Source organism: Oreochromis aureus, linkage group 8 (genome assembly GCF_013358895.1).
Source record: "Oreochromis aureus strain Israel breed Guangdong linkage group 8, ZZ_aureus, whole genome shotgun sequence".
In the NCBI taxonomy this organism is placed as follows: domain Eukaryota; kingdom Metazoa; phylum Chordata; class Actinopteri; order Cichliformes; family Cichlidae; genus Oreochromis; species Oreochromis aureus.
This window is the reverse complement of record NC_052949.1, coordinates 3178635-3190981: the sequence shown is the minus strand read 5'-3', so window position 1 is coordinate 3190981 and position 12347 is coordinate 3178635. Positions and strand designations below refer to the sequence as shown.

At 39.6% G+C, this 12347-nt stretch overlaps 1 protein-coding gene across 3 annotated transcripts; it reads right to left on the bottom strand.

Annotated features, from left to right (window-relative positions):
* Nucleotides 1-1706: 1706 nt before the first annotated feature.
* On the bottom strand, nt 1707-11831 carry LOC120441380 (zinc finger protein 665-like). Of its 3 annotated transcripts, XM_039616099.1 has the most exons (5): nt 11596-11831; nt 10494-10642; nt 8534-9955; nt 6177-6869; nt 1707-5052 (listed from the first exon to the last, which is right to left on the bottom strand). In XM_039616099.1, exons 2-5 carry the CDS (start codon nt 10600-10602, stop codon nt 4448-4450), a joined length of 2829 nt encoding a protein of 942 aa, XP_039472033.1. In that variant the 5' UTR covers nt 10603-10642; nt 11596-11831; the 3' UTR covers nt 1707-4447. The 3 variants fall into 3 exon arrangements, with proteins under 3 accessions (XP_039472033.1, XP_039472034.1, XP_039472035.1); XM_039616100.1 differs by lacking the exon at nt 10494-10642 and having other exon boundaries at nt 1709-5052; XM_039616101.1 differs by lacking the exon at nt 11596-11831 and having other exon boundaries at nt 1709-5052; nt 10510-10614.
* Between the last annotated feature and the right edge of the window lie 516 nt (nt 11832-12347).

Below are 12347 nucleotides of genomic sequence, written 5' to 3'. Positions count from 1 at the left end.
ACTCCCCTTTACCAGGAAGATACCTCCATAAGAACCAGGTTCAGGGAAGAGCCAAATTTATACAGAGCCAAATCACAACAACAGTCACCTCAAAGCACTTTATATTGTAAGGTAGACCCTACAATAATAATACAGTTGTGGTCAAAAGTTTACATACACTTGTAAAGAATATAATATAATGGCTCTACCGAGTGTCCCGTTATTTCTAAAACTCTGATTTTTCTCTGATAGAGTGATTGGAACAGATACTTCTTTGTCACAAAAAACATTCATGAAGTTTGGTTCTTTTATGACTTTATTATGGGTTAACAGAAAAAAGTGATCACATCTGCTGGGTCAAAAATATACATACAGCAACATGAATTAGCAATTTTGGTGACTTAGAAAGTTGTCAGTGAACTGAGCTTCATAGCATGGCCTCTTAACTTCTTGTGAGTGATTATGAGTGACTACAGCTGGTGACTTCTCTTAGGCCAGTTAAATAGGGCTCATTGGATACAAACGCCCACAAATGCTACAATGGGAAAATCAAAGAAGCTCAGCATGGATCGGAAAAGGCAAATTATTGACTTGAACAAGTCAGGAAAGTCACTTGGGGCCATTTCAAAGCCGCTGCATGTCCCAAGAGCAACAGTGCAAACAATTGTTTGTAAGTTTAAAGTGCATGGCGCTGTTTCGTCACTGCCACGATCAGGAAGAAAATGCAAGCTATCACCTGCTGCTGAGAGAAAATTGGTCAGGAGAGTGAAGAGTCAACCAAGAATCATCAAAAAGCGGATCTGCCAAGAATTAAAAGCTGCTGGAACACAGGCGTCATTGTCCACAGTCAAACGTGTTTTGCATCTCCATGGACTGAGAGGCTGCCGTGCAAGAAGGAAGCCCTTGCTCCAAAAGCGGCACCTTAAGGCTCGACTGAAGTTTGCTGCTGATCACATGGACAAAGATAAGACCTTCTGGAGGAAAGTTCTGTGGTCAGACGAAACAAAAATCGAGCTTTTTGGTCACAATGCCCAGCAATATGTTTGGAGGAGAAGAGGTGAGGCCTTTAACCCCAAGAACATCATGCCTACCATCAAGCATGGTGGTGATAGTATTATGCTGTGGGGCTGTTTTGCTGCCAATGGAACTGGTGCTTTACAGAGAGTAAATGGGATAATGAAGAAGGAGGATTACCTTCACATTCTTCAACATAACCTAAAATCATCAGCACGAAGGTTGGGTCTTGGGCGCAGTTGGGTGTTCCAACAGGACAATGACCCCAAACACACATCAAAAGTGGTAAAGGAATGGCTAAATCAGGCTAGAATAAGGGTTTTAGAATGGCCTTACCAAAGTCCTGACTTAAACCCCATTGAAAACATGTGGACAATGCTGAAGAAACAAGTCCATGTCAGAAAGCCATCAAATTTAACTGAACTGCACCAATTCTGTCAAGAGGAGTGGTCAAAGATTCAACCAGAAGCTTGTGGATGGCTACCAAAAGCACCTAATTGAAGTGAAAATGGCTAAGGGACATGTAACCAAATATTAGCACTGCTGTATGTATATTTTTGACCCAGCAGATGTGATCACTTTTTTCTGTTAACCCATAATAAAGTCATAAAAGAACCAAACTTCATGAATGTTTTTTGTGACAAAGAAGTATCTGTTCCAATCACTCTATCAGAGAAAAATCAGAGTTTTAGAAATAATGGGACAGTCAGTAGAGCCATTATATTATGTTCTTTACAAGTGTATGTAAACTTTTGACCACAACTGTAGATACAGAGCGCTGTGACAGTGGTCCAGGGTGTACCCTGCTTCTTGCACTAAGACAGCAAGGATAGGCTCCAGCGACCCTGGAAAGGATGGGTGGAAGAGAATGGATGGAAGAACCCAACAATCAGGTGACCCCCTATGAGCAAGCACTTTGGTGACAGTAACTGAAAGCTCTGCCTCCCACTTTACTTTTAAATACTCTAGGAACAACAGGTAAGCCTGCAGTGTGAGGGCGAAGTGCTCTAATGGGGTGATATGGTACTATAAGGTCATTAATATAAAACAGGGCCTGATTATTTAAGACCTTGTATGTGAGGAGCAGAATTTTGAATTCAATTCTGGATTTAACAGGGAGCCAATGAAGGGATGCCAATATAGGAGAAATATGCCCTCTCTTTGTAGACGCAAGTCTACACAAAAACACCACTGTGTGTTGGAACAGGAACAGGAAGTGATTCTTTACCGCAGAGAGAGAGACCACCAAGTGACAGCGCCACCCAAAGGAGGGTTACCGGTTACTGTAGGACAGGGGTGGGGGAACTCCGGGCCTCAAGGCCTGGTGTCCTGCAGGTTTTAGATCTCACCCTGGGTCAACAGACCTGAATCAAATGATTGTTTCATTATCAGGCCCCTAGAGAACTTCAAGACATGTTGAGGAGGAAATTTAGCCATTTAAATCAGCTGTGTTGGATAAAGGACACATCTAAAAACTGCAGAACACAGGCCCTTGAGGCCTGGAGTTCCCCACCCCTGCTGTAGGACCATGATGGGGGGCACTTGGACAGAGCTCCTCCAGGCCCAGGTAGAACAAAAAGTTCCTATCTTATCCGTAGATTTGAACACAGAAGCTTTTTGCTGTGAGACAACAGGTCTATCCACTGTTACACTTTAATATTATTTTAAAATTCACAAAGATGATGTTGCCATTAGCAGGAAATGCCACTGTTATGTAAAATGGTGCATGGGTGAATGTTTCTAGAAACAAAACGGAGTTTATAGAACTGTGTTGGTCAGACAGTCTTGGTTGTTAGATTATGTTCCAGAACAGTTTACCGAGTGACCATGCAGCATCCACCAAAAAGCAAACCTTTGGATGATATAACAAACTAAGCATCAGGAGACTAATTTGTTCTAATCAATACAATCACTGGAGCCATGCGGTCAGAATGCATATGAGTGACAGCTTCCTTCAGTTTTCTACCAGAGTTATGTGAATGGGTCGATTTTAATCCCGACCTAGCCTGGTTTTGTTGCCTAAAACTAACCAAATGGTTGTGTTATCAAAAGACATCAAAACTTAGATTTGAAATAGACTTTTAAAAGAAAGTGATACGTTAATTAAGTTAAAAAATGCTGGTTTTTGGTTTCACAAAGAACCCAGTCTCCTGGGACAAAAGGCTGTGAGTGACCCACAATGAATTCCTCCCTGCTTTGACTCCCTCACTTTTCATGCCACTCCACCTGATGCGCAGACTTTCTAGCAGAACATCATGAAAGTGACATCTCCATACTCTTACTGCAGACTTTATTTAATTGATCCTAGCTTAACTAAAGCCAAAATTGCACAGCTTAGATAATCTGCATATTTTCTAAACATTCAAATCTTCTTTTGAAACTGGTACTATGAAATTTCATAAATATTTCCCCACGATTACATGACAGCGTCTCATGTGCCTCTTCAGGCTTCCCTCTTCATTAAATCTGATGACACAAATGTCACAACCAAATGGTCTCTCTCCTGTGTGAATTCTAAAGTGGTTCCTAAGATTTCTGTTAGACTTCAATCTTTTGCCACAAACATCACAAACAAATGGCCTCTCTCCTGAATGAACACGCTTGTGTGACTTAAGATTCCCCTTACAATTAAACCTTTTACCACAGATGTCACAAGTGAACGGTGTCACTCCTGTATGGATTCTCATGTGCCTCTTCAAAATCCCTGACTGAGAAAAGCTTTTACTACAAACAGCACAACCAAATGGTTTCTCTCCTGTGTGAACACTCATGTGTATCTTAAGGCTTCTGTCACACCTAAGTCTTTTACCACAAATTTCACAAACAAATGTTTTTTCTCCCGTGTGGATGGTCATGTGTAGCTTAAGATTTCTGTTACAAATAAATCTTTTGCCACAAGTATCACAACAAAATGGTCTCTCTCCTGTGTGGACGCTCATGTGCATCTTGAAATGTGTCCTCTGTGTGAATTGTTTGTCACAATCAGCACGTTTGAATGGTTTCTCCAGTGTGAACAATCATGTGTCTCCTTAGATCCCCTATTTTTGAAAATCTTTTAGGACAAACTTCATAGCAAAACGGCCTTTCTCCTGTGTGGATGCTCATATGTGACTTCAGAATCCTGAGCTGTGAAAATCCGTTGCTACAAACATCACAAACAAACGGTCTTGTGCCAGTGTGGACACTCATGTGCGTCTTTAAATGTATCCTCTGTGAGAATTTTTTATCACACAAACTACAACCAAATGGTTTCTCTCCTGTGTGGACTCTCATGTGTGTCTTAAGACTACAATGATACCCAAATGGTTTTTCACAGATGTTACAACTAAATGGTTTCTCTCCTGTGTGGACTCTAATGTGGACCTTAAGATTTGCATTTTTGTTGAATGCTTGTCCACAAATATCACAACAAAACAGTTTCTCTTCTGCATTTTGCTTCACTTTAAGGCATTTCTTATTGACCAAATAGCTGGAATTCCCTTTTTCTGATTGACATTGTCTGTGCTGCTGAAGAGACATTGCAGAAAAACTGGTCACCACACTCAGAGCAGCTAAAGGATTTTTCAGCGGCCTTACATCCCACATCACTATTTACCTCTGATTGACATGGCCCACTCTCCTTCCAACCCCTTTCACCATCTTCAGTTTCAGATTCAAAATTTGAAAAAGGTGCATGACATTTAACATCGGCTTTAACTTCTGTCTCGTGAAAGTCTAAAGCCTTTCCAGTAGCATTTCCTTGTAAATTAGCATTTGGTTCTAGGTAGGAGCCTGGTTCTGGTCCTCCCCTATCCTCTTCATCTCTTTCTGCTTTAATCTCCTTAGCTGAGAAGCTGGTTGGAGACTCTGTTTGTCCTGTGCTTTGATGAAGCTGCGTGAACTCTGGTTTCTCTTGATCATCTCCACCAGTGAATGGAAACTTGATGATATCAGCCTCATCCAGACTGTTACGCTTCTCTCCCACCTCTTCCTCTTTTATGTGGAGTGGGTCTGGGTCCTGCTGGTCCAAACTTGGAGTCCAAGGAAGCTCTTCTTTAACTGGCAACATCTGCTGGACATCTGCAGGGAACAGATGAACATCCTCAGTTCAAGATCTATTATCAAATGTACTCTAACTTGCTGGTTAAAGTCAGGTCAATTATTAGTTAGCCAGTTAGAGTACATTTGACAATAGATCTTGAACCACTGGGTCACATGACAAAAGCAATAGATTTATATTTGAGGAAAATAAGGATAAGTGGAAGAAAATGGATGCAGGGATGGAATATAAATATATATTTATCAGTGTGTGTGCAATACATGACACCATGCCTTTATGAAACAGATATTGAACATTTTAAAATACCCCTAATAAATATTTTTCTGATCTTATTAGCCCTAGGCTCTTTTAAATCAACTTCATTAATTATATCTTAATAATTTTATATTGGTCATCATCTGGGTTAACCATAATTGGTATGTCGATTTTTTCTTTTCTAATATAATACTGTATAATATCTATCCATTCACTTTCCACTGCTAGTTTGGAACACAGGGGCAGCAGTCTGAGCAGAGAAGCCCAGACTTCCCATCTTTCCATAATTGTTTAGAAGAAATTATCTGTATTCTGACAAAGCAGATAAATAAAAGGTATAAATCTCCAAAAGTTGAATCTGTTCATCTGGACGTAGCGTTTTGTGGGAGAAACGTTTCGTCACTCATCCAAGTGACTTCTTCAGTCACCAAAAGGTATAAATATTACTATGTGTGAAGTGCTATTCACTTGTTTACACACACCTGTATAATTTAAGAGCTTTTTAAAGATTCTAATATTTCAAATAATAATAGACAATATAAGAGAGTGAGACACCCAATGAGTCTTTTAGGTTTAACGTTCATATGAGAAAGGTTTTTTTTTTAAAGCCTCATTTGCAGCAAAGTTGGCAAATGTTTTTAACAGATCTGATTAACACTTTTAACTGGTAGTTTGGTAAGATGTTCTTTAAGGAGGACTTATAGTAGTAGGTAACTTTATCATAACAACAGGAAGCAGGAATCCAAAAGTTAATCTTGCAAAAGTTAGTAACCTCTTGTAATCTTTACCAGTAATATAACAGCAAGAATAGACAAAGCGGTTTTTACACAGTTTTGTGGAAATAATTTACATTTCTTTAATCTCCAGCAAACACAAATATCTCACTTACCTACATCCTTCTTGACTTGTGTCTGCACTAATTCTGATATAGCTGATGGAGAAATAGGGGCCACCTTATCAAGATCTTTGGGTTCCTTGGGCGGGGGGTTCTTTGTGTGAACACTTTTGTGTCTTTTCAAATCCCACAGATGTGAAAAACCTTTACTGCAAACATCACAAGCAAAGGGTTTCTCTCCTGTGTGGACTCTTATGTGTCTGTCGAGACTGTACTGATGTCTAAATATGTTTCCACAAATATCACAACTAAAGGGTTTCTCTCCTGTGTGAATTCTCATGTGAGTCTTAAGATGGGATTTTTGATGAAATCTCTGTTTGCAAATATCACATCCAAATATTTTCTTGCTTGTGTCAACTACATTTTCCTCCAATCTGGAAGCTTTCTTATTAACCAAACAGCTGGCAAAGTTTTCTGCTGAATGACTTTTCTTGTGCCTCTGAAGAGATCGCTTGTAGAGGTATTGTTTATCACATTCAGAGCAGCTAAAGAATGGAACATCTGCCTCGCAGTGGTGCTTGGTCAGTCTTTGATGAAGCTGTGAGAGGGTGGCCTCCTTCAGACCATTAAGCTGCTCTCCTTCTTGACTGGTGATGAGTTTCGCTTGTTTCTCCTTTATGTGAAGGAGGTCTGGGTCCTTCTGCTCCAGACTGGGGTTTGAGGAAACACCTTCATCAACCTGGATACCTGCAGGACACATTCAAACAAATGCACATTATGGAGACCTGATGTAAGTACACACATCCTCAGCAGCTTTAATATATAAAATAAAATAAACAACAAATTTTTGCTGATCTATTTTGTGAATTTTAACAACAAAACTGGACCAAGTCTTTCTCCCTGGTTCCACCAGTTGTCTTTTAATCAGCTAGTCATCATTGATGGATTACAAATTATAACAAACTTTGGATCACATGGCATCGAATGCATTTGTAAATAAATATTTTATTACAATTTTCTTTTTTTTTTTCTTCTTCCAGCTGCTCCCTTTAGGGGTACACAGATCATCTCACCCTATCCCAGCATCCTCCTCTGTCACATCAACCCCTCTGCATGTCTTTCTTTACCTCCCCTGTGGTCTTCCTCTTTTCCACCTGCCTGGCAGCTCCATCTTCAACATCCTTTGTCCAACTTATCCACTATCCCTCCACTGTCTACCACCTTTTTGTCAGTCCCACCATCTCCAAATGATATTTCCATCACTTGCCTTCACCCACTCCACCCTGCCTGCACTCTCTTCTTCACCTTTGGATGGCTGACCCCAGGTATTTAAACTCATCTATTTTTACTACCTGTGCTCATTGCAGGTTCACCTTTCCATGTCTCCCTCTTATTCACACATTCCTTTCATTATATTGCTCTTCAGAGCATAAGACCACCACTCCATGCTGTCTTCCGCCTGGTAGCTACTCTCACAATGATCACAATACCATCTGCAAACATACAAATTGCAAATGAATATACCACTATGTTTTTTAAAATTGTTTAAAGGACATTGCCTGCACCTGGTAGTATCAGAAGGCTGTGTTCAGAACAAGACACAAAATAAAATGAAAAAGAAGGTTAAAAAAATCTGAACCCATACAGGTTAGGTTAACTGGGGATTATAAACTGGCCACAGATGGGAAGCACTTTATGAATGTATTAAATGTGGCTGTGCTTTGAGTGGTGCTTTGCAGTATTAGATGGATTTAAAAATGGATATGTCTGCACTTTTACAGGTGTGGCTACATGCATACTATGCATTTGTGTTTGTAATCATACAAATGGGTTCATGATATTCTTTCAATTTGGTTGTTTACCCTTAAATTTGTTGTGTAGGCTACAAAGGCATCTCAGACTACAGGTAAAAATGTAAATCTGCTGTTCTGTTTTATTGTGCATTTTAGTTTATGAAATCAGTTTGGCAGACAGCAAATTTTACTGTGTAAATTTTACTGTCAAGTAAGTGCTGACATTGTTATCATTACGGTTTGCTCATATTTATAATTTGGCAAAAGGTTTCTTAACACTGAAACATCATTTCCTCCTGTGCAACATGTTTCTGGGCCCATACAGAATCACAGGCACATGGTTAATCTTATTTTCACTGCTGGCCTTTTTCTAAACTGTGTCTCACTGGTGGTTCCATTGACATCCAGTATGACTCATGAATCCTTCTCTTTGGATTTGTGATTCAATTAGGTCTCAGTCCCAAACCTTAAATGGCACTGACACTGGAAAAATTCCCATGGTACCCAGCCTTCCTGAAGAAAGTGCTGTCATACATTAAAGTAACAGCACTGGAAGAAATTATTTATTATTATTTAAATGGTATTTAACCAAGAGTATGAGGAAAGTAAATGCCTTACCTTGTCTGTTACTGATAGCTAGCTGCTCCGTTTCTGATGTGGCTGGCTTAGATTTGAGCAACCTCAAATAGACTCCTCTTGATTTACCGGGTACAAATTTCCTGACTTCTGTATGGATGTTCATGTGTCTCTTTAAAATTCCTGGCTGTGAAAATCTTTTATTACAAACATTACAACCAAATGGCTTTTCTCCCGTGTGGACTCTGATGTGTGTCTTCAGATTTCTCTTACAGTTAAAGCTCTTGCCACAAACATCACAACCGAAAGGTCTCTCTCCTGTGTGGATTCTCATGTGAGTCTTGAAATGCATCCTCTGTGCAAATCTTTTACCACAAACACTACAGCTGAACGGTTTCTCTCCCGTGTGGATGTGTTTGTGTCTCTTTAGATCACCAAGTTGTGAAAATCTTTTATGACAAACATCACAGTCGAATGGTTTCTCTCCTGTGTGTACTCTCATGTGCGATTTCAGAATCCTCAGTCGTGAAAAGCTTTTACTACAGACGTCACAAAAAAATGGCTTCTCTCCTGTGTGGCTTCTCATGTGCATCTTTAAATGTACATTCTGTGTAAACCTTTTATCACACAGGCAACAGCCAAATGGTTTCTCTCCGGTGTGAATTCTCACATGTGTCTTAAGGTTACACTGATGTCTAAATTTTCTTTCACAGATATTGCAACTAAATGGTTTCTCTCCAGTGTGAACTTTCATGTGCACCTTAAGATTCACATTCAGCTGAAACCTTTGTCCACAAACATCACAGCCAAATGGTTTCTCTTCTGTTTGAACTGTCCCCTGTGAATCTGCATTTTGGTTCACTCCAGAGCTTTTATCACCGACATCACAGTTTGAACCTCTATTCCCTGACTTAAGTCTGATGTGTCTCTGAAGTGACCAGTCATGGAGAAACTGCTTACCACACTCGAAACAGATAAAGGGCTTTTTGGCATCACTATTTGCACCTGACTTTTCACTATCTTCACTTTCAGGTTCAGGTTCTGTCAAGGGTTCCTGCCAATCATCAGCTCCATACAAGTCTGAACGTTTTACATTAATATTGGGTTGTAAATGATTATTTGGATTCGGGTTTGTGGCTGGTTCTGGCTCTTTGTAGTCCTTTCCATCGCCTTCTGCTTTAATCTGTTTGGCTGAGCTGCTGGTTGAAGGCTCGGCTTCTCTGTTGTCTTCAGCTGGTGTTTGAAGAAAATGTAGGAGGTGAGGTTTCTCTTCATCATCTTCATTCTTTACACAAACAGCAGTGATGGGGAAACTGGTGATATCAGCCCCCTGTATACCATGAAGCTGCTCTCCCTCCTGACTGGTCAAGGGTTCCTCCTCTTCCTCCTTTATGTGGAGGAGGACCAAATCCTGCTGATCATGACTTGAGCTCTCTTCTTTAAGTAACAGCATCTGCTGGACATCTGTAGGCAACATTGAAACACACATTTATATTATGGACAGATGTGACTACATTCACACATGTATCCAGCAGCTTAAATATTATTGAAAGTTGTCACCCGTTAAGAAAGAATTAATATTAATTTAATAATCAATAAGAACTAAAACGTTTCCATCTCCATTCAGATTTCATTACCCATACCCAAAAAATAATCCTATAACACACTAATACCACAGAACGCATTGCCAGTCCATGAATCCAGCTATGACCTCACATTAAAACAGGTGTACCATCCTACCTGATAATTTTTCTGAACAATATTTTAATATATTTAGAAATACTTCACCCCCTCATATAAAAAAATTTCCATGTAGTCACACATGGTCCAGAACACAAAGAGAAATGTTTTTTCTTTCATGCTTTGGCAAGTAAATTCTATTGATAACTGTAGTTCACTCGGGCTCTTGACTGAAATGTACAAAACTGAGGGAAAAAGAAAAAAAAATGAATTATATATCAGAGTAGTGTGTGAAAATAAAAGAAAAAAATATCTGTCTTACCGAGACCTGCCCTAACCTGTGTTGGTGCCGTGTCTGATTTGGTTGGTGCAGATATCGGGGGCAGCAGCCCTTTGAGGTCACCCAGTCGATGGCTCTTTCTTCGAGGCATCTCTATTCTACTGACAGTTTTCAGGTACAAATGTCTGAAACTGTAATTAAACAGACATCAGTATTTTAATATCAACTGTATATCTGTGCAGATATAACTGACTGACCACTTGCATAGAAAACACTGTGTCAGCTCTCTGTGTGTAAAACATCCTGTGGCGGGTGTGGTTTGTGGCTCAGGTGCAGGATAGAGCTGGAGCAGTGGGTTCATGGTGCCGTGTCAGGGGAGGCTGATACACACCTGAGCTCCATCAGCTGATCATGTCTCCCCTGTAAAAGATGTGCTGGGACCTGAGGTGGCATCGTGTGTGTGTGTGTGTAAGTGGCAGCTGGAAAGTTGGAAAGCTACATGCATGACAGAAGCACGTTTTTTTCTTAATGTTAATAAATATGATCAGTTAAAATATTTAGAATATTTAATTCTTTTTCAGAGCACCTTATATAATACACCCTCCCTGCCACCCCTGTCATCAACAGCTGCACATATTCAATCTTTCTTTGAGAAACAGTGTATAATGAATTTATAATATTGTACATGTACTTTGTCACATTATCCAACATGAATCCACTATAACACTAAAGTTAGTCAATTGCTTTGTACTTATATGCAGATGTATTTTGTTGCATTCATATTTAGGCTTGTGCACTGTATTTGGTTAAATGAGTTTTAATATTGGCTGTGAAATTTTGTCTCGCCAACAATAGTGAGACACTTTGGAGATGAGTTCTCGACTATTCTGACTGTTTTGATTTATTAATTAGAAATATGACTAGATATTGAAAACACTTGTGCACCAGGACTGGTAATTGTCACGTTTGGCTGTCATGTTTGGTTGATTTGAGCTATGGAGATTTTGGGTGGGGTTTATTTGCAGTAACAGCCGTGGGCAGAGCAGTGACACCTCGGCGGGTCTTTTTCCTTTATTTTCAGCTCAGATATTTGTATATTTTCTCTCTCGTTGCTAATTATGGTCATGGCAGACTGTAGAAATACCTGCTGAGCAGCAAACAGGTAACTTCCGCGTCACTGTGGGAACAGCTGTGGTCCAGCTGTGGGAGAGCCGCACTGGTTCCTGCGTTTGACGCTTCTTCCTATTTTCGCTCCTTTAATGTCCACAGTTATCGTTTTTCCGTGGGTTAAATATGAAGTATTGTCATGCAGTTGGTAAAACGTGGAAAAATAAAAACACTTCGAAAGGACCGACACTTTTCTGTGGCTCCGTCCGTCCTTTTTTTGTTCCCCCTCGCAATACAGTACAACAAACCGAAGGTTCCCACACACGCCTTTTTTTAGTTTCCTGCTGCAGTGATCGTGTACTTTATAACTCCAGCATTCCTGAAGTGACATTACTTATTGATAATTTTAAGTCTTACATGTTGTTCATGTTTCATATGTTCACAGTTTGGTGTGAATCAGTTTTGACCCAGGTCAAGAATTCCCTCCTAATAAATAAACTAAAATCTTTCTTATTTAGGATGTATAAAGAGCCTATCTGACATTAATAAATGAAAGTTAGTGATTCTTTTTAGGTTTGAAAGCACTTGTTTCTGGACAAAAACATCTGTTATCACATAATTTCATGGCCTGTTTTGCCTAACACATGACAACTATAACAGCGATAATGATTTAAATATATTTCATGAAGAGATTAGAAATGGCAAGAACATTTTGGCATCACATTTATTATATAATAATCTCTAACCATTACAACCCTTAAACACTGTTCTCACTCCTATATCGTGAAT

Excerpts from the sequence above, each read along its gene's own strand:
- LOC120441380 (XM_039616099.1), bottom strand. The coding sequence starts at position 10,602 with ATGCCTCGAAGAAAGAGCCATCGACTGGGTGACCTCAAAGGGCTGCTG. Across the intron at positions 9,956-10,493 it reads ACAGGTTAGGGCAGGTCTCG|ATGTCCAGCAGATGCTGTTA; the intron begins GTAAGACAGATA and ends TGTTGCCTACAG. Across the intron at positions 6,870-8,533 it reads AGCTATCAGTAACAGACAAG|GTATCCAGGTTGATGAAGGT; the intron begins GTAAGGCATTTA and ends TGTGTCCTGCAG.